The sequence below is a fragment of the Talpa europaea genome, assembly GCF_964194135.1.
Source record: "Talpa europaea genome assembly, chromosome: 10".
Classification (NCBI taxonomy): Eukaryota; Metazoa; Chordata; class Mammalia; order Eulipotyphla; family Talpidae; genus Talpa; species Talpa europaea.
The window spans coordinates 51,157,235-51,183,024 of NC_140077.1; the positions used below are offsets into that span (position 1 = coordinate 51,157,235).

The following is a 25,790-nucleotide window of genomic DNA, read 5'->3' on the forward strand; positions in this document are numbered from 1 at the left end:
ATGGTTTCAGGAAAATTCCAGAGTAGCCCTTATCTTAGAAAGAGCATTCTTTACCATATGCTCCAGACTTCTTGATGAAAATACAAAGAGGAAGAGAAAGTTTCAAATCTTGCTTTGTGGTGCCTCACTTGAGAATATTTTTTTAATGAATTTATTTGGTTAATAAAAATAAATGAATGAGTAAATAAGCATACATTCATGTTATCTATGTATCAAAATTCAGAATGCAGTATACTCTTCTTTAACATTGGGAGTACTTTGATTCTCCTCTCAGTCATCGTTATAGTTTAGAACTTATAGAAAACATCTTTTTAACAAAAGATAGTTGGTCACTAGAAGTCTGTGATGATGTGGACACCACTATTGTCAGGGTAGCATATCCCTCAGTATCTGAGTTTAGACCTGTAAGCGATGGGTCCCTTTCGTGGTTCAGCACAAGAAGCTTGTGAGTGATGTGTGTGTCAGCAATCCCCACTCGCCTGATGGCTCTGTAGGCAGGTTGTGTTTAGAGAAAACCAAAGAGAAAATAACATGTTAACCAGAAAGCTGTTTGGGGTCAGAATAACAGTCTGGTGTTTTTATATTTGTGTGAGATATAAAAAGAATGCTTAAGTTTCGGTTAGGCATGGTATGAGCTTTCAAACTTCTTGCTTATGTTTGAGCAACCCCAATGAAGTGCCTAAACCAAAGAGAAGACTGCCCGAACTCCTCATGTCTCTGGTTGCTCTAGAAAGCCTGGGTCCTCATAACATGCTATGCACTCTCTTACTGCAGAGTTTTATAAATGGACACTGACATGGACTACGAAAGGCCCAACGTTGAAACCATCAAGTGTGTTGTTGTGGGAGACAACGCTGTGGGGAAGACTCGCCTGATCTGTGCCAGAGCATGTAACACCACGCTGACACAGTATCAGCTGCTGGCCACACACGTACCAACTGTGTGGGCAATTGACCAGTACCGGGTCTGTCAGGAGGTAAGATGTATGATGTTTCTTTAAGATCTTAAAGGCGGGCCTCCCTGGTGGCGCAAGGGTTAAAGACTCAGCTCTATCAAGCTATCACCAGCCACTGCAGTTGGATCCCCAGCCAGGGAGCTAACCTCCCCTGTCTCTCCTGCTGCTCCCCTCAGCATTATATCTCAGTAGATCACCTTTTCTGCTCCCCACTCTGTCTCTGGTGAATCCTGTCACCACCCCCCACCTCTGGCATACACCCCAGTTCTTGTATACATAAATAAATAAAATAAATCTTTAAAAAAAATCCTAAAGACATATCCTCACTATTGCCACTCTGATTTTAAAAAATGGGGATAGAGGTGGGATGGGGAAGAGTGGGGAACAGGAATGATTTTTGCATTTAAGACAAAAGCTAACCATTTTAGTGCCATGAGAGAAAACAAAAACAAAATGCACGCTTGGGAGTATGGCTCTGGTATCCTGAATGAGGAAGACACGAGTCATGTGACTCCAGGAAGAGACTTAGAACTTCACTTAAGTCCCATTAGAGGGAATAAGGAGGCAAAGTACAAGAGAATCAAATGGGCCTTGAGGGGTCCAACCCCAATATCCCTCTCTGGGGGAGCCTCTGATTGATACTGAGCATAAATGTGTCTCCTGCAGGTCTTGGAGCGTTCCCGGGATGTTGTTGATGAAGTGAGTGTTTCTCTCAGGCTTTGGGATACTTTTGGTGATCATCACAAAGACAGGCGTTTTGCATATGGCAGGTAAACCCAGATGAGTGTGGTGCGGTTGAACTTGAGTGCAGTTTCCTTTCCAAACCCTGCAGCTGCGTCATAAACCAAAAATAAACAAACAAACAAAAAAAAAAAAAAAACCACATCATACGGCCTTGAAAAGTGTTGTGTTCTGCACTGTATCTAAAAAAAGAAAAGAAAAGTAAAAACCATAAAAACAGAACATTGTTTCCTGATGTCAAGAAAAGTTGTCTGCCTCATCACTTGGCTTCTCCCAGGAAGTATTTTATTTAAAACAACCAGTGCTACTTAAACTGTGACATTTTCTGCAGAAGAATTCTGTTGTGCCCTCCACCTTGGGCTGCTTTGATTGCTGTTTTCCTAAGTAATACTTTATTTGACTTCCGTTAGAATATTTTAAGTTGTTTTAGCACTTGGTCACCTCACTTCAGAAGATCTGTTGGTCTTTTCATGACCATATTAGCAGAGTCTGATGTTATTTGCTCTCAGCTTTGTTATCCAAAAAGTCTATTGTTTTCATTTTAAGGTTGCGTTTTAAAAAGAAAGAAAAATATCTCTGAAGTCTTTACAAAGTACAAAGGTACTTTACAAAGTGCCTTTCCAAAATGAACTGAAGTGCTAATGTCTATTTTCCATTTAAACCAAAGAAGAAAAAAAATCCAGTAAAGAAAAGATTAAAGTTTGAAGGGCATTAATATGAGTAGAACATGCTCAAAGTGCCTTAAAATATTTAACAACTTCTTATCACCATAAATTAAAGTGTCGGTGAATGTGGTATAGCTATCAAAATTCAGATAAAAAGATTTATTTTTTTAACCCCTTAACTGTAAATTAACACATTTCATTTTAAGTTTAGAATTAAAGCCTCATAGATCAGTTGTCCTTTGTACACATCAAACATCATGTTACCTCACAGGATTGGATTAGTTAGATAATCCAAATACATGAGTTACTTCTTGGTAAGTATTTCTAACACTTAGTGAGATAAGTGTTTCTAAAGTACCTCTATTTCTTCAAGCCAGTAGCTCTATTAAGCCTCTGAACAAACTTACTGGTGTTTATTCAAATGGTCTAAAATACTGAATAAACTGCTGAAAGGTTTTACCCAATCCCTGAGTAGTTTACACACTGAAAGAATCTGTGATTTAGGCCAGTTTGTTGAGAGGATCCCAGAAAGAGAACTTTCCATATGTCCATATTGATTTTAATGTTAAAAGAACTCTTGAGCTTAATACCCAGATTCATGGACACTTTTCTTCTGAACTCCCTCTCTAGTTCTATTTTCTCTTACCGTGATGTCCTTGATTCCTATCTTTAGTTGCCATTCTGGTCTTCTCTTTGGTTCAATTTTTCCACACACACAAAAATAGTAATAATATGTGAACCTGCCTGTAAGGACTGCGCAGTCATATTTACAATTTCTGTGGTTTAAAGGAAGCTTCATAAAGTGATGATTTAAAGCAAAGTAAGGAGAGGTAGAATACATTTCAAAAGGGCATTTTGCACTCTCACTTCTAAAAAGGAGTCCAGAAAAAGATGGGCCAAAAGATAAACTTACTAAGATATTTGGGTTGAGTTTCTAGAGACCACATTTCAGCATCTTAGTGGTCTGTTGCCACTTGAAATTGACCTTTTGAAATAATTAATTTTAACTTGATCCCACAATGTAAAACTTTTATTGTGGTAACACAAGGGCTGCTTCATTATCATGTGAGATTCCTGTATAGGATGGATTTAATGGTGCAGTGACCTTCATAGATCTGATATTGACAGGAATCTACCCTGGGCCTCTTCCAGCAACCTGACAGATCTGGGGTCATTTTGCAACGTGTCATGCCTGTGCTTGTTCACTCCCAACAAAAATAAGCTGCTCTTTCATGTGACTCCATCAGTTCAAAGGGCATTGTTCTACTCGCCAGTCTCTAATGTTTGGTTCTATCTACGGCAACCTGTTCCCCCTTTAGATGGAAACAGGACATTCTTTCCAAGCCAAGTCTGAGCAGCACAGAGGGGTTTCAGGAAACACTCCCGTGTTTCTGGATGAGTCTCCTAGCCTCACATCATGTGCATGTTTGTGTCTTGTATTTCCTCTGTCTTTTCCGATTCTCCACAGCCTCCAGGCATCCTGCCCGGGCTCCCACCACGGGTAAAGAACAAAAACCAGAGCTGTTCTGTCTTGGACCCTAGCATCTTTCTATAAACACTAAATACAGAATATCGTATTGTGTGTCGCACCAAAAATATATATCTTTGTGGACAAGTTTGATAGTAGCAGGAGTTTCTTTTTGTCATTATAGAACAATTTATTGCTGTGTGAGAGCTGTTTAATTTCTTTATGACTTCCATTTTTAGCTTCATGTCATTCGTGAAAAAAAAATCTTAATTACAGTTTCTGAAAATAAGTTATTGGCAAACCTGTTGTTTGACTGATGTTTTTACTATACTTGGCATGAATTACAAGTCAGTGGGATGTGATATATTCCTTATATTTGGAAATATATTTGGAACCTTTTAAAAATAATTCATTTGATTCTTGTGAAAACAGTGAGAGAAACCAGGTTCATAGCAGATGCCTCAGACCTCGCCTTAAGTTTACTGTGCTTCTTAGCACCAGGGTAATTAATAAGTTGCCCCCTCAAACATTCTTTGGTATGAACAAACTCTAGTTTGCAGAGTGGATCCTGTGGACCAAGGTGGTGCCTGTCCACTAACCAGAATTTGCAATTTTCTTAGCTTTGTATAACTCTAACCAGAATGTCACTGTGTTCTTTATAATTTAAAAGCAACTATTCAACCCATTTTTTAGCTAATTACAAAATTCCCTCCAATATATCAAAGGCTAGAATATTAGGTGCTTTGACAACATTAGTTTGGTTCAACTATTCAGGAATGCTAGGAAGAAGAGTTTATCTCCATGCTACAGTTGAATAGTATTGAGTTCCTTTACTACCATAGATTGGCCAACAGTGAGTTTCAGAGGCAGACCCAGTTCTGCCTAATGCTGGGACATCACTCTTTCCACTGGAGCAGACTACCTCAACCTCACTTTACATCGATGTAAATGAAAACCACCCCACCTGAATGAGCTGGGTGTGTGTTTTCTCTTTCATTTTTGTGCAAAGTCTTAGAACTAGGAGAGATCTCAAAGGGTCATCTATTTGCCCCTTTTTTTGTTAGATGGAAAATCATACATCCAGGAAAAAGTATTAAAAGGAGTCCTTCTGTTTGATGGAGATGAAAAATAGCAAAGTAGCATTAGCACCATAACACTTAACACATTTGAAATCTATCAAGCCCTCTCATCTGAAGTGAGTGACTCCAGCTCACTTGTAGCCTTTCTTCTCTCCACCTACCTTCTATCCACTTTTGGATGAACTTTTGAATCTCTTTTCTGGGTCTTTTAAAATGTCAAGAACAAACTGTACATAGTAACCATGACTGTAATCAGCTGCTCTTTTTTGGTGAGGAAGGAACCTCTTTTAAAGAGATACCACCCCAACAAAAAACTATGAACCAGAGACACTTTTTGGGGGGTGGGGGGCGGGAGGGGAGGGATTGGGGTCAGAATGGGGGGGGTTGCAATTATATGGGGAATATAAAAATAAAATTTATTATTTAAAAAAAATTTTCAAAATAACATAAGTGGTGACAGACTCAGTCAGAAGTTGGAAAAAAAAAAAATAAAGAGATACCACTCAACTCAAAAGTTTTTCCCTGAAATTATATAAGACTGAAATGATCACATTTAGGTCCCTGGCACTAAAAATAGAGAAGTATGATGGTCTGTACCCTCAACAGGACATCTAAGCCCCAGAGCCCATTTCCTGTAGTCACACTACACATAGATAATTTCAAATGATATTGTTTCCATTCCTTGATATTCCTCATAATTGATCTACCTTAGTCAGATAACCTTCAAACATTTAATAAAGCGTATGGTGTAGGAGGTGGTGGTGACAGAAGCTATGACTTAATTAAGGCTTCTCATGAGCCAGACCTGTGCTGAGTATTTTATGTATCTTGTCCCACTTCATGCTTGTGGTCACCCTGCAGAATAGGCTCATTTCACAATTGAGCAAACGGACACAGAAGTGGCCAAGGTCAGACAACTAAGAATGAGTAAAACTGGACTTTTCCTGTTAATCCTGTTTGACTCCAAAACATGTATCTTCCCACTCCACCAGTCTATGATGACTGATGATGTTGGATGATAACAAACATACTTTAAATTTATTCCTGGATCGGTCTATTTCTCACACTATTCTATGTGGACATGGATGACCTGCATTCACTATCATCTACTCAAATAATTCCATTGTTCCTCTTAAGTTCTTTAGTACATAGCAAATAATCTTTTGCATAAATCCATACATAGCTAAACATGAATCCTTTCACTTTCAATCAAAATGCTAACCAAGCAAACTTTTTGTGAGTGAGTGGGAATTTGGGGTATATTATATGGGGTTTATTATACTTTCTCTCCAAATGTAGCTTAAACCTACAGAACCATTGTTAGTGTCCTTACATAGTTTCTGGGCATTTTCCTTCCAGGTATAACCCATTTATTACATAATTATTCTTACACACTGATTTTCCAAAATGTTGCTAACTCTTATGAGAAGTAAGGTACATGTTTGAAATGATAACATTAATTGGAGTCATGATCCTGTCTGGCTAAGATGGGTCTGGTTTCACATTGAAGTAAAATGTAATCAGATACACAATGAATACAGCCCATTTTGAATGCCTGGTTGAGGCCCTTTTAAAAATTCAAGACTGTGAGTGACTGATGTTTATGTCTTTGTCTGGGATTGACTGTACTTGCAGCTTATTGCAAAGGGGGAAGGTAAGAAACAACTATTGTATCTAGAATATTTTGAATTATCTCTTCTTGTCCATAGCACATTCTAAATACTGGGCCAGAAGTAGCATTCTAATAATTTCAGGAAGGCAGACAGCTATTGGACCATGATATCTATCACATGGAGGTACACCATGCCAGGATTAGGGTGGAGCAAGTGAGGCATATACCTTGGTCATAAAATATAAATAATAATATTTAAATGGCAGGGTCACTATCAATGATTTTTTTCTTGCCCTCAGGTTCAGTACAGCACTAACTTTATTTCAAATTTTAATAGTTTGTTGTTCATAGAAATTTTTGCCCCTTAATGTTGATTTTTATTTTTAGTATTATATATCTGGATTACTTCGTTTTGCGGTACATCTTTAAATTTTGCATCTCAGACAAGTGCTTTACTCTCCTCACCCAAGTCCTGGTCCTGATGATGTACTTCATAAATTCATTCATAAATTTATACCAGAGTAGCAAAACAAGGAACGTTAGCTATGCATGCACTTTATGGAAAAGTAATACAATCCACATTTTTAAATGGGTAGTTTAAAGGTATCTAGGACACTTATTGCCCCTTATGTCCTGGCATAAAGGACTAAGAATTTTCCAGGCTATAGAAAGCTGTAGAAAGATATAAGAGCAGGCGAAAGGACAGAAACTGTCATTCCCTAAGAAGTTAGACTAAAACTACTTATTCTCATACTAGGCGTTCTTGTTATTCTGATGTTGAGGTCTGTGGAAAGGTGAATTAGCAATTTTAGCCAATACCTGGGTGATAATAAAGCAGGTAGTCCTCAGACCATTCTTTGATAAACAATGCCAAGGATTGATTACCATACTCTTTACTGAACCTCAGTCAAAAAGGAGGAACTCTGTGGAAAATTAGGGACTTTTGAGTGAAGGTAAGGAAGGGAATGAGGGGGTGGGGACTAGGAAAAGGAGAGAATTAATTCCATTTCTAGAAAAGTCTAGAAAATGCTATGCATTCTATAGTGATGGAAAGATCATGCTTTACCTGGGAAAGGAAATAGAGGAAGGGACAAATTACAAAGAGACACAAGGAAACTTTGGCGGTAATGGAAATGTTTACCATCTTGACTGAGACAGTAATATCCAGGGGTGCATACATGTCAAAAATTTAATCAAACTGAACAAAGTTTAGTGTATTTCAATTGTATCTCAGAAAAAATTTTAAGTGAAATCTTTTCATGGACATTCAAAGGAATTTATTACATGAGAAGACATTTGCATGGTAGATAATATATCTTTTAATTATTTATAGGACTTAAGTTAGATCTCACTGAAAATAAATCATTTGTATGAACTTAAGGGGACAATGGGACAAGACCTTTAACAGCTGAAAATAGGAAATGAGTTGGTTCTAGAATATCAAAGCTATGATGGGATGCTATCAAATTGTCCCTAAATTATGCTGGTTCCTGTTTTGCAAAGAGAACCCTCCGCTGTATGGATCATAGCCCAAGTGGAGTGGCCAGGGTGTGTGGCTATGGTCACATTTATATCTTTTTCAAAGTAGATACATTTGACCAAGTCCCAATGTGATAGCCAAATAGAGAACACCATGTTCCATGAAAGTTGCCCATTTCATTCTCAAGTAGTAACACTTTTGTCTTTTGCAGTTGGTTCTTTATGGAACTAGAGAGGTAATTTTTATGGAACACAGAGGTGATTTCTGAGAGCACACAAATGATCTCCATTTTGTACTCAGTCACCCTTGCTGGCAGTTGGGTGCAGAATTGAGCAATCAGGTGTGTCCTCTCATGTGGCTGGTAGCTCCATGACAAGTGTGTGCTTCCACTCCTGTTTGTTTCTCTGGATTGAGTCCTAGTCTGCCTTTCCAGTCTCATTTCTTGCTCCACACAATAACCAAATATTTATAGTTACGTGTCCTCTGTAGCCTGTAGGCCCACAATCATGCATTACGTCCAAAAGAAGTTACACCCCTACTCCACCCGTTCCTTACATAAGTATTTAAAGTATTTACGTTCTTGTTTTAAATACTTAGAACAGGCATACATACTCCCAGAAAACCTCACCTTCTTATCCTCTCCATTACCTTTAGAATCCAGGTGAAATGTCTCTCCTTTACATTTTCATAGCACACATCTGCCATGTAGTCATGATCTGTTTGTCTGAAAATTGAGTCCTTAATCTTCTCCCATTCTCCTATTCCTCTTATCCTATCATTTCTAGTATCTTTCAAACAAAGATATTTCTTTCTATTCTATGCCTCCTATGCCTGTGCCCGATACAGGGTAGGAGCTTATTAAATGTTAGTTGAATAAGTGCATGAATCTAATGATAGATCTCATACATGCCAGGGTCATCTAACACATTTGCTAGGAAATCATTGTAAACATCCTAAATCTTTGTAACAAACTCCGGGTTATATTAGGCTGAATTTTATATTTTTACTTTTATAGTAAGGATAATAAGTCATAGTGATAAAGATGGAAAACACTGTGCTTATAGTCTCCATAGTGAATTAGCAAGTGAAAAGATGAGTTGGGAAACCAGGAGAAAGGGGAGGGAGGTACAATCAGCCACACCTCAAAAGCTTCCTTTCATTTTCTCCCCACAGTTTGAGATTTGTAAATTTTGTTTGGAATGCTGTGTGTGAATGAGTATCCTTAAGCAGAATTGCTTGTACATTTCCAGCTATGCATTATTTCTCCCCTGGGTATCATTTCCAAGATCTTTATAATAATCATTTAAAAAATAACTATACAATCTATTTGCCCAAAGGTGAGGGCAATTAAGTAGGCAGTTGCAGGTGGATTATTACTGTTTTGTGCTCATCCAAACCAAACCAGCAAAAATACATTCAGCTAAGGCATGCAAATAATTAAAAAAAATGTAGTAGAAATTTCTGGATTCAAAAGCATGCTTCAAGCCTAGGACTGCAGTGATGTTAAATCACCTGACACACTGAAAATATTTCTGTACCACCCTTTGGCCTGCTGTCCCACACAGTCCCTCCTTCTCTGAACTGGTACATCTTGTACTGTAACCGAAAGACAAACATCAGAAGAACTGGGATTCCTCTGCCCAGTGCAGTCCTGTCCCCAGGATGAAATTGTCCTTGTGAAGTCACAGTGCCAAATGAGATAGGAACAGGGCTTGATTGATGACTGGGGTCACTTATGTTCCAGGACCAGGAAGGATGCTGGCTGCTGCCCAAGCACTGGTCATGTGGCTGGGAAAGGCAGTCCTTTGTGGTTCAGCCCAGAAAAGCATTGATAGACCCATAAGATGCCACAGAAATATGAATAACAAGACCACAGAAATGGGTAAAGAGAAAAAGGAACATGTGCATTGTCTAATACATTAATTGATATCGTGTTATCTGTCTTCTCTTTACCTTTTTCCTTTTTGTATTTATAGCTTGAATAATTGGGTCAAATATAGATAAATGTGTTGGTTTTTCATCATGGAAGAAAACACATCAGTTTGTGATGTTTCTATATTAGAATCTCCTGATGAACATATGTATTTCAGGTCATACATTCTTTCCTTCTAAATTAGGTGGTATAAGAAGAAAGAGACTGTTGAGTAATCCTGCAGTGTCTTCTGAGGATAATTCTATTACCATCTTTGAGCATTTGCCTGTCAATAAAGGACACAAGCTGGCAAGTCAAAAGGAAAAGATGTCTTGAGAATGTTCTGCCATTTTTATTAGCTGCTGTGTGCAAGATACATCCCTGGTGACTTTTGACAATAATTGGTACTTTATACTGTTTACAGAACACAATCAAAGATATTTTTCTTAGTGAATCTTAATAATCCTATCAGTAATTTTTAAGATTGGCCATTCATAAGATTGCCACAATTATTATACCACTTTATTTTCTCCCCTGAACGCCTGTGCCCCAACCTCAAAAGTATAATCAGAAAGACATAGTAAATCACAGAAAGATAAAGAAAATTACCAATCCCTTTTAAATTTAGCATCTTGACTATCTCTTTATCTTAGTGATTTTTTTTTGGTTTGTTTTTGCTGTCTTTTATAAAAAAGATTGGTCTGTAAAATAGAGGGTGCTTCCCTCAGCTTTAATTCTGTGTAACTAATCCAGAAATAATCCCAAAAGTAACCTGCTCATTTCTTTACCATTTCCTTTGCTTCTGGAGATAATTTAATTCCTGGAAGAGATCATTAATCCACTGTTATTATGGTGCTTTGAAAATATCCAATTATATGGGGTAAATGGATTTTTGAGATAAATTCAGATAATTAAAAAATATATTAACCGGTTCATCTCAGAGAGATTATATGGCTGTCTTTCTACAATAATTGTCTAAAGAAATATAATAACTCACATTCTATTGGGTCGTTGGAAAAGTCATGACGTATGTTTTTTTCTAGCAAAAATGCATCGTGACTTTTCTGATAACCCAATATTTCATTTTTTTATTAAAACTTAAATGTATCCCTTTACTTATTTGGGGCCTCAATTCATTTCTTTCAGACTTCGAGTCTGCAGACATATTTGCGTTGGTATCTTTTAACTTCCAGTATCTTAAGGCCTTTTAATTTGTTAAGCAATCAAGGACCTCTTTTGAGAAAAACAAGTAACAGAAACGAGTAAGGAGAAAAACGAGTAGGAATGAAAAATAACACTCATAGTCTAGTGGGAAAGACAGCAACATAAATAATTATAACTCAGAGTTTAGAAAGGCTGAACTAAGATGTCAGTACCAGGAACAGAGAAGAAGAATTGCTCCAGGCAAAAGCTCTGGTGCCCTTGCTGACTGACTCCTCTTGCCAGTATCCCACGTCTGGTAGGTCCATTAGCAAATCCTATTGGCTCTGCTTCCACCTATGTGGCGAGCTCAGCCACTTGTCACCACCTGTATTGCTCTAAGGCCAAAGTCACCACCATAGCTCTCTGTATTACCATCTTTACTGGTTCCTTCTGTTTGCCGCCTCATCCCCCGCCATGTTATTTACTATTTTGCCAGTTTTCATTGTAACACCGGGATATTCCTGTTTGAACCTATATCGTGTCATTTTGCTTAAAAGCTCCTAGTGGTTTACCGGTTCAGACAAAGTAAGAGCCAGAGAGAGCCGAGAGAGCCTTCCTACCTCAGCCCCTTTGTTGCCTGTCTGAGCTTACTCTTCCCCCTCAGGGCAATATCCCAGGCATGCTCCTGCCTCAGGCCTCTGTAATAGTCACTTCTTCCACAGTGTTCTCTCTCTAGGTACCATCTTGTTACCTCCCTTATTTCCTTCAGGTGTTTTCAGAAATGTCACCTCATTGAGACCCTCATTGACCACTCATTTCATAGCTATTTTCTGTCTCTCTTTCCTGCTTCATTTCCTATTTGGTACTTATTACTATCTAGCATACTGCATATTTTATGTATTTTTCTTGCTTATTGTCTCTGTTCTCCACTAGAATGAAGCATGACGAGGATAAGCACAAGATCAGAAATTTGTGTCTGTAACTAGCTGTTGTATCCCCAATGTCTAGAAGAGTTCCTGGTACACAGTAGGTTATCAGTTAATTTTTCTGAAAGAAATGAATGAGTGATTATTTATTGATTTGAATAACTTAACAAGTCTTTGCACCTTTATCGTCAAAGAAGATTGCTGAGTGGCCTGGATAAAAATCTTTTCTTATTGTGGTAGAATGAGCTTGCTTTTTTACGCAGTTTTGTTTCAGAAGAACTAGGGAAGTTAATCCCAGAGACCTCCCATCTGGCATTATAGATGATATAGGGGTTTTCTTACATCTATAGCTAGTCTTGCTCTTAAGAGAAAGCATTTACAGTGTAGGAAGAAAGATCCTCAATCATTGAGATTCAGGGAAAGTCAGAGAAATGAGAATGAGAGGTAGAGTAAGGAGGCAATTTATTATCACGATTTCACCTTCTGCTATTAAGCAAGCCTTTATGTCAGTGCTTCCTGCTTTCATTGACTAAGATTTAAATGATTTCGAATAAGATGGCTTAACTTTTTTAATAAATTATTTGTGCTTCACCCAATTTCACAAATATTCAACTTTTACTGATAATTTCACAAAGGTGTGAGGCTATACTAAAGGAAGCATAGATTGCTGAGTAAAAAAAAAGGGATATCAAGTGAATAATAGCCAGTGTCCTTCCCTCCCCTGGGGCCATTGTTCCCTGTGATATTTGCCCTATGATGGTAGAACCATCCACTTTTAAGACTTGAGTATTATCTATCTTAGTATTTGGTGGCACTGGTGGGATGTTGATACTACATTCCAGAACTTAAGAGTGTGCATTGCCTTTCTCCCGTTTTTGGAGGGTGGGGGGTGAATGATTTAAAATGTTGCTTCCTACTAAAAACATGCAGTTATGGGCTTGAAACAAATAGTTGCGCATGCTAATCACTCCCAAATCTGGATATATTTCAGGGTGTTTTCACAGTTTTCCCCACATAACATCTGTACTTAAGAAGCCTCACTGCTATTGGTAAAGTATTGACTTGATTTCTCTACTCACATCCAGGGCACTGCATGGTACTGCCCTGCTCCCCCACCCCAGATCCCCTGCCAGGCACTCCCCTACAGGCCTCTCCATCTTCCATGAGTATGAGCTTACACAGCCATTCATCTCCAGGTGGTCATGTTCACCGTCACTGACAACCCCCTCCGCATCTCATACACACCGGGCTGCTCCCCTACTAAAAATTTCCAAAGCCACTTGTTATACATTCCTTTTCTCTGCCATGCTATATCCCAGCTGTTTTGTGCTGTTTTGAACTGTCTGTTTGCATAGCACTGTCAGACTATGTGCATGAAAGGTGTGTTGTTGACATGAATGGTTTTGAATATGTTTCTGTAAAGAGCCTACCTTGATTATGGGGGGAGAAGGAAGCTTAATGCCTCACAGGTGGAGGTGAGGGTCTCCTATTTAAATCTTTGCCAGAAGGGGACGTGTGCTCATTGGCAAAGAGAAGAAGGCCATTAAAATGTGACTGTGATGTCTACTAATATAAAGGATATGGTAGTTTCTACTAAAAAAAGAAATAATGGGCAGTAGTGACTTGTAAAGAGGTAGGACCCAGCCATAGAGCAAAAGGCTTAAAACTATGTTTAAAGAGATCCTCCCAAGCAAGACTCAGGTAAATATAATTGTTAGCTTTCTCTTGGTCACCAGATTTCATCAGCAAGAGACCCAAGCAGAATTGGCACATTGGAGAAGACATTTGACTGTCCCACACACAGCCTTCTGGAGGACTGGGTAGAACCCACTGTCTTTCACATCACCCATCAGATTGATCTGGTCTTAAGCACATCATAACCTAGAAATTACTTTTTCACTTGCTCAGATAAGAAAATCAGAGAATTGAAGGACCTTACTTGGACAATAGTGGCAAGGTAGATGGCACCAGAAAAGGGAAGACAAACTAATAAGACAGAGAACACTTTTGTGATAGGCGGAAACTTAGAAAATGTATTCCTAACAGAATTTTGATACTGATTATCTACTCTATTTCAATCACTTCTTCAAAGGATGAATTTGCTATTTCAGTTTGGAAAAGTAGTTTAGCTACTGTTTGCTTCTCTGATCTTGTTCCACTAAGTTCACTATATTTGACTGTAGCTGTTATAAAGACAGGCATTGAAAAGATGTGTGGCATTTGCTGTTTAAAGTCTAACTCGGGCCAAAATATGTGGGTAAGATGTACTTTTTTCACATTTTTCTTTCTTGAATTCCCCAACAAAAATTGGTCCCAACTTTGTATGCACTCCTTATGTTGTCTAAATATCTTTGCCAATCTTTCACATGCTATCTTTGGCCCATGTTCTCCGTAAAAGATAACTGCTGTAAAAATTTTTTTTTAAATTACTTTTTTTGTTTGTTTTATATCTAGAAAAAAAAACTGATACAACTGAGATTGGCTTTATCAGCTTAAGAATTTTTGATCATTTGATCTCTCTCTGATCCCCTCCCCACTTCCGATATTTTCAAAGAACTGGAGATTTACAATTATTTCAATTGAGAAATTTACTTATTGTCATTTTTGTACTTCACTAATCAAAACACTCTTTCATAGGTATTATTTGATGTGTTAGTACCCTAGTGAAACTATTATGTTGTTATTTTTCTTTCAGGAACAATAAATCACATTTCTCCCACCTCCCCCACCTCAAAAAAAAAAAAAAAAATTTCATAGATAAGCAACTGAGACCACACCCACTTAAGTCCTTTGTCACCCTGGCTTTCTATAATAAAGTCACTTAGCCCAGTCAAAAAAAATTCCAAATGTCTTCCTGTGCCTTCTCAATATTAACAGTTCTGGAGTTTGGAGTTTTGTCTACTCTGCTCTTTGCCTCTGCATTCTCAAATCCATGTGCATTCTACTTTAAATAACTGTAGGATTCCATTTAAATCCTATAGATGACTGGATCAAGAAGATGTGGTACATATATACCATGGAATATTACTCAGCATTCAAAAAAGATAAACACATGCAATTTGCAGCAACATGGATGGCGCTGGAAGGGATCATGCTCAGCGAAATAAGCCAAAAAGAAAAAGAAAAATACCGGATGGTCTCACTCATAGCAGGAATCTAGAAAACTTAAATAAGGGACCAGGAAAATGAATAACTATAAGATAGTGAAAATCAAAATCAACAAAAAACTATGAACCAGAGACACTTTTAGGGGGGCGGGAGGGGAGGGATTGGGGTCAGAATGGGGGGGCTGCAATTGTATGGGGAATATAACAATAAAATTTATTTAAAAAAAAAAATAAAAAAAAAATAAATTTTCAAGATAAAAAAAAATAAATAAATAAATCCTATCACATTCTTTTTACAGCTGAAATACGAACCCAGAGGTCATTTCTAGGCTGATCCTGATGCATGTGAGAATATCTTCATCACACTGCCCCTTAACTCTTCAAAGTAAAAACTTAACTCTTTTTAAACTTAACTCTTCAAAGTAAAAAAAAAAAAAAAAAAAAAAAAAAGGGCAACAGAACCATGGAGGTAGAAATGCCAGAACTTGCCTTTTTCTCTTTATCTTTCATAGGAATGGCATTTTAAACATGAGCTTATGTCAGACATTGAACAGTCTCTACACAGGAATGAATGTTTTGATTAAAAGTTGTTTAATAGCTCTAGTTCCTTGGAATTCTGCCTAAAGCCAGAGATATTCTTAGCTGCAGGTCTTGTGCCTTCTTTGAAAAAATAGAAAAATGGCTCAAAATCTATAGGGAATAAATGACATTTTCTAAATAGTTACTTGATCATATAGATGTTTATCACAGACCACACTGATGTGTTGTTTAGAGTTAGAAATTGGAAAAGAATGTTGGGATGTGGAGGAATGGATCAAAGTGGCATCTTTCTATAGCTCTCTCACTGTATCCACTGATTAGCTTTTTGGTAAAAATCAGGATTAAGGTTCTACATTCGTATGGCAGACCTGAAGAATATGATTCTATGTAATCCGTACACAGTGTTTTCTTAACTAGCATTTGTATTTAAATCAATAGTGTTTAACCAAGAATATTTAAGCAAGTTGTAAAATATGATCTTACTCTTTAACTTGCTTTCAAGGTAAAATAATGGAGACAGGCTCACCTAACACCTAAGTATGCCTTAAAAAAAGGGAAAAAAGAATAATTTTATTTCATGGAGACAAATAGAATTTTGGCAAATAGAATAAGTTATTTTCACTTCAGATGTTGTGCTACTCTCAGCACAACCTCTTTAACTATCATCCTTTTGAAACAAAATATTTACAGAGCTTTGAGTTATTTTTCTAGCTTTCCAACGGCATTTCATGCATTGAGATATTGATGTGACATAGTTAGAAATTGGACCCTCCAGACCTGTGTTGAATGATGGCATTGTGCTGCTATCATCAGGAGATTCCATTTTTCCAACCCCCAAGGTCCTGTCTGTACTTGTTTACAGGTCATATGGATAGTAACTAGTATGTGTTCAGTGGTATAAGTGTTATCATGGTAACCTTGGCAACCGAGCTAGCTCTGATTTTTAAACCTCACTTGCTGTATCATAAAATGAGATAACAGAATTGACATTTAGCTACATGTCTGTCATATAAATTAAGCTCTGTGAATGATTTTCTTTATAGCCATGTGCCTTAATGTGGCAATAGTAGACACTGATTAGAACAATTTTATACATATTTTTCCACATTTAGGTGCTGGATAAATTTCCTCAATTCTTTCTCTATTATATTGAATCTTAGATATTGCAATATTATTCTCACTATGTCAAAATTCATGGTGCTTTTATTTTAGATCAGGCTGAAGCTTATAGCAGAGCTGCATCAGATAGCCTATATAAATAGGATTATGAATAATAGAAAACTCAGCTACTAAAAAAATTTAAAGCAAAACTTAAAGCGTTCTTGGCTTCACCGGATACTGTTATTTATGCTGATTAGAATTAAGACTGTGCACAGAATATTCCACTAACTAAATCAAAATCCCAAAGACAAGACATGATTCCAATTCTTTCATATACTTATGCATATTTTTACACATATTATGTCTTCCATTGTCCAAGAATCTTTGATAATATCTTTCTTGCAAGGACATTCTAAACTTGCAGATTAGTATATTAATCTATTTGGAGTCCTACATCCTCCTTTTGTATTTGGAAATATTTCAATGTCAGGATTTTTCCCTTTATTTGTTGTAGTCTGGTGCAGTTTTTCTTAGATATAAATTTAAAGACTCAACTTGTGAATTACATTTAATGTAAGCACCCTGCAGTTTTCTGCATTGCAAATGATTATTTTTAGAAATTTTATGGTTGCCTGGATATATTTGTTTGTCTTCATTGATATGTAGAGGGAAAAGCTCATTAATGATTTAAAAGGGAGGTGTTTTGATTCATCGACTTGATTCTTCTCATTACATAAACAATAAAGGCAATAAATTAACATCTAATAAAATTGTAAGAGTTTATTTCTGAATTTAACTGCTAGATAGTCTTAAATCCTTAGGCATAACTTTTCCTATTCCTTATATTCCTCTGCTGTAATACTTTCAATGTCATCATTCAGCATATTTTAACCTGAAATGCTGCTTTATAATTCTTGTTAAAGATACCATTTAACAGCTATCTGTCAAACACCATAATTGAACAACTGTTTCATAAAACAGTTCTTTGGCTTCAAGAATGGTAAGTCATTATATAAAAATGGAAGATCCTTATGTCAAAATTGACTATAAAGCATTTTTTTCTTTTTCCCATATACTTGCTATGTGTCATATATAACAGTTGAGAAATCTGCTTCCAACATTTTCTCATTTTTATTAGCCATCCATCTAACTCTTGTAATTTTTATGTTAAATACTACCTTTCTTGCCTTAAATCTACTAGAGTCAAAAATTTTGTAAACTCGGGACTTTTTCTTTTCAGAAAAGATAAGTGGTTGTGCTCTCTACATGTGTGCTTAAGTGGAAAGAAGGGCAGAAATCCTTCTGTGTATTTGCCGACCCTGCACAGCAAATACCTGTTATGTTTTCAGTAATGTTTAAACTGTTTGCTTTATCTCATTGGGTTGAGTCATCATCATCTTTATGTTTAAACTGGTAAAAGGTACTTCTTATTTTCTTTTATCTTGTAACTATTTCTTTTGAACAGAAATAGTTCAGCATGTTGTGATTCCAGGATTGAATCAAGTGTGGGGGACCTTCTATACTGTAAAATACTTTATTGGAAACTTTACAATGCATAGGCGCTCTTCCCTGCACTATGGAAGGGAACTCAGGCTGTGTGGGTGCTGGAATGTGGGGGCTTATCTGGCTATCTGCATGACTCTGAGATGTACTTTAATATTTTGTAGTTTTTAAACTATGACACAGTATAGCACTAGGTGGTTGGGGGAGAGGAGGAGTCATAATGATAAAAGGGGGGGTAGTTAAAAGACAATATAACTTCTTTTGTGATTTCCTTTTAGGTCGGATGTTGTGGTCCTCTGTTTTTCGATCGCTAATCCCAATTCCCTAAATCATGTGAAAACCATGTGGTATCAAGAAATCAAGCACTTTTGCCCTCGTACACCTGTTGTTCTAGTTGGCTGCCAGCTAGATCTCCGCTATGCTGATCTTGAAGCTGTTAATCGTGCCAGACGCCCTTTAGCGAGGTAAGCCAAGGGACTCAGTGTTTCACTGCACTGGCCAAATTAAAATTTAGAGGTAGCAGATGTCTCTCTAGCCTAGGGTTCTGTTTTGCAATGGTTCTGTAACCCCATCGCTCAGCCATACGCTTTAAGTTGCTTGTTAATCACCCAGGATCCTTCTCATGTTCACCATCTCCTCTAGATAGGAACCTATTTCTGTAAAATGGTTTACCAGTGTTTGACGTGAATTACTGAAGTATGAATGGCATAGTGTGTATAAAAGTGTTTTGAAATTTGTAAAGTCTTTCCCCACCCCCATTTGTAAAATCTTTAAGTGTTAGCTACTCATATTAATGTCATTCTTGAATTTATGTTATTGTAATACAGTCAACTAACATCCAGAGTAATCAGTTGTAATCCTTGACCATGGGAAGATCAGATTTATTCAAATACACATATGCAGGGTTTTTTTTTTAAGTTTTTCTGTTTCTACAATCCAACCTCTGTATGTATTTCATTCAGTCCTAAGATGACAGTGTCCAGCTTCAAAAATCCAAGTGGACAAATAATTGCAAAGCAACAACACTGCATTTTGAGTGACTTTAGTGATTATATTTGTAAAGTGTCACCAGTTTAAAATAAAACTTGGGGGAGGATTTCTTTCACTGTATTTAAAATGTGGATATTGATTAAGGGGGGAATAAGTTTATAAAAGGCTGTGTTCCTCAATAGTCTATGAAAAACTATTGTTTATATGTTTATATTTGACTCCCTCTTTTGCTTGAGAGCATAACTTTTCCAGAAATATTTATATTAACACTGCTGGTGAAGGAGAGAATTGGGTTGAATGTCGTATATAGACTTGTTGAGTCTTGATCATGCACACCTGAGCTTATAGAATGATGTAATGCAATGTTACTTCAATTTTTTAAAAAAAAGTCATCTTTCAATGTTTGCCTAATAGACTCATTACAAAATTTTATATTTACTTAACTTTTTTATGCTTTCACAGTAAAAGCAAATGGAAATTTCTTTAGATGATTTCTGACATCTAGGTCCTTTATTTTTTAAGATTTATTTATTTATACAAGCACTGGGTACAGTCAGAAGTGTGGGAGGGTGAGAGAATTCACCAGAGCCAGAGCGGGGAACAGAACAGGCAGACTGATGAAATACACTGCTGAGGGGAGCAGCGGATGTGGCAGGAGAGGTCTGAGCGCCATGTGGGACCCTCACCAGCGGCCGGGGATCAAACCGGCGCTGCAGAGGCTGCAGGCAGCTTTGCAGCACAGAGCTCAACCACTGCGCCACCAGGGGAGGCCCTCTAGGTACATTTTGGATAAGTTTTCTGAAAACATTTCATGTTTAGTTTCCACAATCTATTATTAAGTGCATATAGAATAAAAATGGAATACTTAGAGTCACATAAAGGGAAAGAGGATGAATGGTAAATGAGAGATGGCCCCTAGTCTCAGGATCTTTCTATGTCACAGAAGAGGTCGAGGTCATTGAGCCTCACACCATAGAGGACTGAGGAGAGTTACAGAGCTCAGGAGGACAGTGGAGGGGACAGTCATTTCTACAGAGCAGTCTGGGATTCCATAAAGAAGATGGTATTTGAACTGATTTTAAATCATTCCCTAGTGCAAGGAGCTCAAACTGCCCCCCAGGAGCAAACATTGAAGTTAAACCTTCCCTGTACTTCCCTTTGGTCTTTACAACACCCTAAAGATTTTTTGTTTTGTTTTTTTTTTTGTCTCTTCCAACCAACTTTCTTCAAGTGCAAATTCTGTCTAATATTATCTTATTTCTCTTAAGACACACATTAACTTAGGTCTAGAAAGCTAAATATTTTTTTAGGAAGATCAATTCATAAGAGTATGTCTCAGAATCAAGTATGTATCTGTGAAGAGTGTAACAATAGATCTCATTTGCCTATGTTATGGCATTCCATTGTGTCTTTTCAATAATTATGCTAGAATCACAACACCATTCTGCTTATACTGCTTCTGATGTTTGGGCCTTCCTGGGTTTGATTAAATTATAAATAAGCCTTCTGTGCTAGCCTAAATGGTATAGACTTAATTCCATAGGCTTTGTGGAGCCAGAGGATTTTATTTAAATAATTTTCTGCTAAGCCATACTTGCTTTATGTAAGGATTTTCCATGTAACACTGAACTATGGATTAAAATATAGTATGGGGCCTCCCCGGTGGCGCAGTGGTTGAGCGCTGGGTTGCGAAGCTGCCTGCAGCCTCTGCAATGCCGGTTCAATCCCCAGCTGCCAGGCGAGGGTCCCACATGGCATGCAGACCCCTCCTGCTGCCCGCTGCTCCCCTCAGCAGTGTACTTTGTCAGTCTGCCTGCTCTGCTCTCCCCTCTGGCTCTGGTGAATTCTCTCACCCTCCCGCGCTTCTGACTGTACCCAGTGCTTGTATAAATAAATAAATAAATCTTTAAAAAAAAATGTAGTATGGAGAAATACTAATTAAAGGCTAATGCTCTAGCCCAAGAAAAAATGACGAGGGCCTAATCAATAAGAGTAGAAGAAAATAGAAGAGGAAAGATATAAAAGATTCACAATTCTATCAGAAGAGACACAGTTTTGGATGTGAACCATTTAATTTTGTATAGGGAGTTCTAGACTCTAAATGCTTAGTAGAGGTCTCTCAGCAACTTGGGAATTTGACCTTAGGCAAACACTTTAAACTCTCTGCCTCAGTTTCTTCAGAATGTAGGATGAAAATAATACCTATTATTGTGAGTCTCAAATGAGAAAGTGTATATGGATTAATTTATAGCTATAAAGCAAAATTTAAGTATAAGGTGACAAGGATGAAGATGATGGTGACAATAATGATCACAGATAACATCTATTAAAGTACTTTTCTAAGTGTAGTATCTCATTTAAACCTCCCAATAAAAAAGATTAAATACTAGGGAATAAACCAGACAAAGACGTAAAGGATGTATACAGGAAAACTATAAAACACTGTTAAAAGAAATAGAAGAAGACACAAAGAAATGGAAAATATGCCTTGCTTATGGATAGGAAGATTGAACACTGTCAAAATGGTCATCCTACCCAAAGCAGTTTACAGATTCAATGCAATTTGAATAAAAATCCCAATGGCATTCTTCAAATAAATAGACAAAGATTATGGAAAATCGTTGTGGAACCACAAAAGACCCCAAATAGCCAAAGCTCTCCTGACTGAAAAGGGGTAAAATGGAGGTACCACTCTTCTAGACTCTAAACTATACTATAAAGCCATAATAATTCAAACAGTGTGTTACTGGAACATAAACACACACAGCATAATGGAATAGAATTAAGAACCCAGAAATAAAACCACACATTTATGGACAACTAATCTATAACAAAGAAGTGAGGTATATACACTGGAACAAGGAAAGTTTCTTCAATTGATGGTTTTGGGAAAATTGAACCATCACATGCAAAAGAAAGTAAGTATCTCATAATATATATGAAAAAATCAATTCAAAATGGATTTAAAACTTGGTAGTAAGACCTGAAACTATGAAATATAGACAACATGGACACAACACTCCATGACATAAACTTCAGAAACATCTTTGCAGATTCATCTCCAACAGCAAAGAAAACAAAGGAGAATATAAGTACTGACATTATATCAAACTAAAAAGTTTCTGTACAATGAAAGAGTAACCAGAATGAAGACACACTCTACTGAATGGCAGAAAATATTTACACACCATCCATCTGGCAAGGGACTGAAACCAGAGATCTACAAAGCTTATACAACTCAACAAAAAGAAACAAATAACCAAATCAAAAAATGAGCAGAAGAGCTAAATAGGCACTTCTCCAAAGAAGTCATGCATATGACCAACAGACATATGAAAAAGTGTTCATCATCACTTACCATCAAAACCACAATGAGACACCATTTCACACCTGTGAGAATAGCCCATAGTTTAAAAAAAAAAGGGACCCTCGTATGCTATTGGTGGGAATGTAGACTGGTCCAGCCCCTATGAAAAGCTGTGTGGAGGTTCCTCAAAACACTAAAAATGAATCTGGCATATGACCCAGCAATTCCACTCCTAGGTATCTACCCAAAGAACACAAAATGCTAATTCAAAAGGAAACATGAATGCCTGAACTTATAGCAGCATTATTTACAATAGCTAAGATATGGATATACAATAACCAAATGCCCCAGAATGGATGAGTGGATCATCATATATACATACATACACAATGGAATACTACTAAGTGATCAAAAAAGAAACTCATGCCATTTATGGCAACATGGATGGAACTAGAAGGGGCATTATCCTAAGCAAAATAAGCCAGAAGGAAAAAGATAAATACTGGGTGGTGACACATATATGGAGTATAGACAAACCAAACAAAGGATCAGAAAAACACAAACTTTAAACCAACCCTTGGAAACTGACCATAGATCTAAAGTATCTGAGAGGGAAAGGAGAAAGAGGGAGGGGAGGAAAAAGGTGGGAGATGAATGAGCACAGGGGACTATGCCGGAGAATTATGAGTGATTTGGTGATGTGAGAACTATGGTGACTACACCCGAGGGAAGAAAATCTTTATTGTAAAAAAATAAAGAAAGAAAGAAGGATGTAAAATAGTGGTCATTCAATTAAAAAAATTCAAAACACAAAAAATAAACCTCTCAATAGTTCTTAAGATATAAATATTCAATATTATTATTTTTCCTATAATACAGATGGCAAGAACAGAGGTTAAGTAACTTTCTCAGGAACAAATAGTGAGTAAATGACTGCTATTTCAGTTACTGTCACTACTACTAAAAGTATTTTTCCCTGCATTCATAAGTCCTTTGAAATAGTTGAGGCTGGTTATATATTTTCCAAGAGCCTTATTCAATCAGATGCTTATATAGGCCCTGGATTTTGTGGAGTTTCCTCCAAAAAATAAGGCTGATCTAATTTTTTTAATATTCTATTTCAGACCCATAAAAAGGGGGGACATTTTGCCCCCAGAAAAAGGCCGAGAGGTTGCTAAAGAACTTGGCATACCATACTACGAAACAAGCGTTTTTGATCAGTTTGGAATCAAGGATGTGTTTGACAATGCAATCAGAGCCGCCCTGATCTCCCGTCGGCATCTGCAGTTCTGGAAATCCCACTTAAAGAAAGTTCAGAAACCTTTACTTCAGGCACCATTCCTACCTCCAAAAGCCCCTCCACCGGTTATCAAAGTTCCGGAATGTCCCTCAACAGGAACGAACGAAGCTGCCTGTTTACTGGACAATCCTCTGTGTGCCGACGTCCTGTTTGTCCTCCAGGACCAGGAGCACATCTTTGCACACCGAATTTACCTCGCTACCTCCTCTTCCAAATTTTATGATCTTTTTTTAATGGAATGTGAAGAAGCCCCAATTTGGAGTGAAGGAGCTTGTGAGAAAAAGAAGCATAGCCAAGATTTTCAAGGATGGTCATTGAGTGTTGACCCAGATGAGGAAAGTGAGGAGGGCACCCCAAGGACACCTCAGGCAGGTCAGTGGAAGTTCTCAAGCCAGGACCTGTTCCAGCAGGAGACTGCAGGCCTGGAAGCCGAGGGCCTGATTCCAGAGACTCAGGCTTTGTCAGGCTGGAGTAAGGGGTTCATTGGCATGCACAAGGAAATGCAAGTCAATCCCATTTCAAAGAGAGTGGCCCCTGTGACTGTGGTCCAGATGGATTCATCTGTCCAGTCAGGCCCCTTCAGGACCCTACTCCAGTTTCTTTATACAGGGCAACTGGATGAAAATGAAAAGGATTTGGTGGGCCTGGCTCAGATTGCAGAAGTCCTGGAGATGTTCGATTTGAGGATGATGGTAGAAAACATCATGAACAAGGAAGCCTTCATGAACCAGGAGATTACAAAAGCATTTCACGTCAGGAAAGCCAATCGGATAAAAGAGTGCCTCAGCAAGGGGACATTTTCAGGTGAGCGGGTCCAATGTAAAGTCATCAGTACCCTTGGTTGTATTATATCAAGCATGTACCAAACTTGGGCAGGAGAAAGAATCACCATCACTGCACGTATATGTGATTATTTTTCCCATGTACCTAAGTTCCATGTATCCACTTCTTTAATTACTGTCAGACCGAAAGGATAAATATTACTATCTCCATTTTGCAGATGAGAAAACTGAAGGGAAGCGTAGTTAAATATTTTGCCCACAGCTATACAAGTAGTAACGATGAGGCCAAGCTTTGTATCCAAGCTGCTCCCTAAAGCATGGGGTATCACAGTGTACCCTGAGCCAGAATCAATTAGTTTGCTGCTTATAATTCCCCTCAGTATCCCTTCCCTCACCAAGTCTATTATCCATTACCATTCCTCACTCACTGATGACAAAAATCAGTGACCTCTGCATCCTAAGACCCCTGAAATCCATGAGGTAATTTTGGTGACCCTGGGGAGCCCCATCAGGGGTGCCTCTGCTGTGTGATGCCTCCTCCTTTTCCATTCTCACACTACTTCAACCTGCTTTTCTATATTTATATAGCCCCTTCTTTGTCTTTACTAACTATGCCCCGTGCTGCCCACAGCACCCTTACAGAATTGCTTACAGAATTGCTACACTGCTGGCCTGTATCCAAGATGGCTTACTGACCTAGGCTTGTACTAACTTACATACCGGGACTATTTTTGTTCTGAAATTGTCCTCTGGGTGTTTGGGTATTTCATTGTATAAATTTGACTTCCTGACTTCTGTTTATATTTATGCTTCTATTTATCTGGATATTTCTATTTTTATCTTTATCTTTCATAATGTCTGTCATGGTAATATACATTTAATAAATAGTCACTAAGCCTGTTCTTTAAAGCTTATGAACAATATTTACTCCAAACATTGACCACCATGGTATAGAATCAGTCTTGAAATTTAATTAAAAGAAATATTACAAATCTACAGTAAATTAAACAATGGACCTTAGTTGATTAAATGACCTTCTCCTTACTATACAGGCATAATGACCAAATATAGTGTGGGAACCTCAATTGTATTCTCCCTTTAAAATAAAAAAGCTGGGCCTCCCCGGTGGCGCAGCGGTTGAGCACTGGGTTGCGAAGTTGCCCGCAGCCTCTGTAGCAC

General features: G+C 37.6%; 1 protein-coding gene across 1 annotated transcript in view; it reads left to right on the top strand.

The window, feature by feature from the left end:
• Positions 1–784: 784 nt before the first annotated feature.
• RHOBTB1 (Rho related BTB domain containing 1) overlaps positions 785–25,790 on the top strand; it is a gene marked incomplete at its 5' end in the record, with an annotated part of 38,491 nt that continues 13,485 nt past the window's right edge. Inside the window, 4 exons of the mRNA XM_084244630.1 lie at positions 785–976; positions 1,622–1,725; positions 18,511–18,696; positions 23,654–24,633. Of these exons, the coding sequence (XP_084100756.1) occupies positions 785–976; positions 1,622–1,725; positions 18,511–18,696; positions 23,654–24,633 (1,462 nt within the window). The remainder of the gene's footprint in view (positions 977–1,621; positions 1,726–18,510; positions 18,697–23,653; positions 24,634–25,790) is intronic.